This window comes from Perca fluviatilis, chromosome 1, assembly GCF_010015445.1.
Source record: "Perca fluviatilis chromosome 1, GENO_Pfluv_1.0, whole genome shotgun sequence".
NCBI lineage: Eukaryota > Metazoa > Chordata > Actinopteri > Perciformes > Percidae > Perca > Perca fluviatilis.
The window spans coordinates 5266386-5268885 of record NC_053112.1 but is presented as its reverse complement, the minus strand read 5'-3'; the positions used below and the strand labels follow the sequence as shown (position 1 = coordinate 5268885).

The 2500-nt window shown below is 48.0% G+C and overlaps 1 protein-coding gene across 1 annotated transcript in view; it reads left to right on the top strand.

Moving 5' to 3' along the window:
- Nucleotides 1-2500, top strand: part of LOC120563650 (protein jagged-1a-like) — a 31782-nt gene that overhangs the window by 6811 nt on the left and 22471 nt on the right. Inside the window, 1 exon segment of the mRNA XM_039807985.1 lies at nt 988-1236. Within this exon segment, the coding sequence (XP_039663919.1) occupies nt 988-1236 (249 nt within the window).

The following is a 2500-nucleotide window of genomic DNA, read 5'->3' as shown; positions in this document are numbered from 1 at the left end:
ATGTGTGTGTGTGCATGTGTCTGTGTGTGTGTCTGTGTGTGTGTGTGTGTCTGTGTGTGTGTGTGTGTCCCGATCCCCTCTTATGTGTTTACATGCCCTGGATGATTCCCATTCAGAAAAGCGTCTGTAAAGAGAGTGTGTGTGTGTGTGTGTGTGTGTGTGTGTGTGTGTGTGTGTGTGTGTGTGTGTGTGTGTGTGTGTGTGTGTGTGTGTGTGTGTGTGTGTGTGTGTGTGTGAGAAGAGAGAGCGAGCGTGTGTTTGTCATGCAGCGGTCAGCGAGGCGCTCGGAGCGAGAGTGTTGGCGCGGTGCTGTATTTGGCGTCCCTCAGGGAACCATTATCGGCCCGGTGTGAAGTCGGCCGACCCCGGCACAGCTGGGCTTCAGTGTGGGGGGGGGGTCAACAGTCTATGGTTTGAGTCCAAACATGGAGCCAGAAATGAGGCTGAGAGATAGGAAGATGTAGGGTGTATATATATATCTATATATCTATATATCTATCTATCTATCTATCTATCTATCTATCTATCTATCTATATATATATATCTCTATATATATATATATCTCTATATATCTATATATCTATCTATCTATCTATCTATCTATCTCTCTATCTCAGGAGATATGAGGTTATATATATATAATATATACCTGTCTGTCTGATGTTACCTGTCTGTTACCTGTCTGTGTGACGTTACCTGATGTTACCTGATGTTACCTGTCTGTCTGATGTTACCTGTCTGTGTGACGTTACCTGTCTGTCTGATGTTACCTGTCTGTTACCTGTCTGTGTGACATTACCTGTCTGTCTGATGTTACCTGTCTGTGTGACGTTACCTGTCTGTCTGATGTTACCTGATGTTACCTGTCTGTCTGATGTTACCTGTCTGTGTGACGTTACCTGTCTGTCTGATGTTACCTGTCTGTGTGACGTTACCTGTCTGTTACCTGTCTGTGTGACGTTACCTGTCTGTCTGACTGTCTCCAGGCAGCGCGGTGATAGAGAAGGCGGTGCTCTCGGGGATGATCAACCCGAGCCTCCAGTGGCAGAGTCTGGAGCACCGCGGCGCCGCCAGCTTCCACTTCCGGGTCCGGCTCCGCTGCCACGAGCACTACTACGGCTTCGGCTGCAACCGGTTCTGCCGGCCGCGGGACGACTTCTTCGGGCACTACGAGTGCGACCACAACGGCAACAAGACGTGCCTGGAGGGCTGGTCCGGGCCCGACTGCAGCACCGGTGAGCACCGCGCCGTTTGACCGATCTGATGTTGATTCATAAAATCCAGAAATGGATCTTCTAATATCTGGCTTTTCTAGCCTGACGAGCCAGCCCCACATCCAGATGCTGGGTCTGGTTCTGACCCACATCCAGATGTTGGGTCTGGGAACTCACCATTGGTCAGGGCTCAATCCGAGGGGCGGGATCAACGGTTGTCTTTCAGATTCCCCTCTGCACCAATAGGATAGCGCTACAACCAGGCAGAGCAACGGAGAAGGTAGCAGAGCTAGCTGATAGATTAAACTTTAAACTCTGAACACATCTTCCCTTTTTAAGAATGACTTCAGAGCCGTTCTTTGTTCTTTTCTCAAAGAAAAGCTGAACTCCAAGTCTTCCAGAAGACCTCTGTTCACCAGCAGCAGCAGCAGCCATAAGCCCCGCCCACCTACTCTATACACGATGTGATTGGCCCGACCAGAGTTTGGTTTTTCCAGCTTTTTCCAGTGCCTAGACCCCCCCTGGCTGCAGATTACATTTGCTGCCACTAGGGGGCATCTAGATTTCTAGGCTATGCCTTTTCACCATCACTATGGATGTCAGTGTTTCCCCCGAGCCAGAGCCAGTCTACGGAGAGCCTGTTCTCTCCATTGTACCGAATTTGGTTGCAGTTCCACCAGCGTTCCACTGGGGGTGATCTCAGGCAAGTGATAAATGAATGGTAGTCTATGGAGCTAGATGGCTAAATGAATGGGAGTCTATGGAGCTAGATGCTAAATGAATGGGAGTCTATGGAGCTAGATGGCTAAATGAATGGGAGTCTATGGAGCTAGATGCTAAATGAATGGGAGTCTATGGAGCTAGATGGCTAAATGAATGGGAGTCTATGGAGCTAGATGGCTAAATGAATGGGAGTCTATGGAGCTAGATGGCTAAATGAATGGGAGTCTATGGAGCTAGATGCTAAATGAATGGGAGTCTATGGAGCTAGATGCTAAATGAATGGGAGTCTATGGAGCTAGATGGCTAAATGAATGGGGAGTCTATGGAGCTAGATGCTAAATGAATGGGAGTCTATGGAGCTAGATGCTAAATGAATGGGAGTCTATGGAGCTAGATGCTAAATGAATGGGAGTCTATGGAGCTAGATGCTAAATGAATGGGAGTCTTGGAGGCTAAAAACTGAATTAAATGAATGGGAGTCTATGGAGCTAGATGCTAAATGAATGGGAGTCTATGGAGCTAGATGCTAAATGAATGGGAGTCTATGGAGCTAGATGCTAAA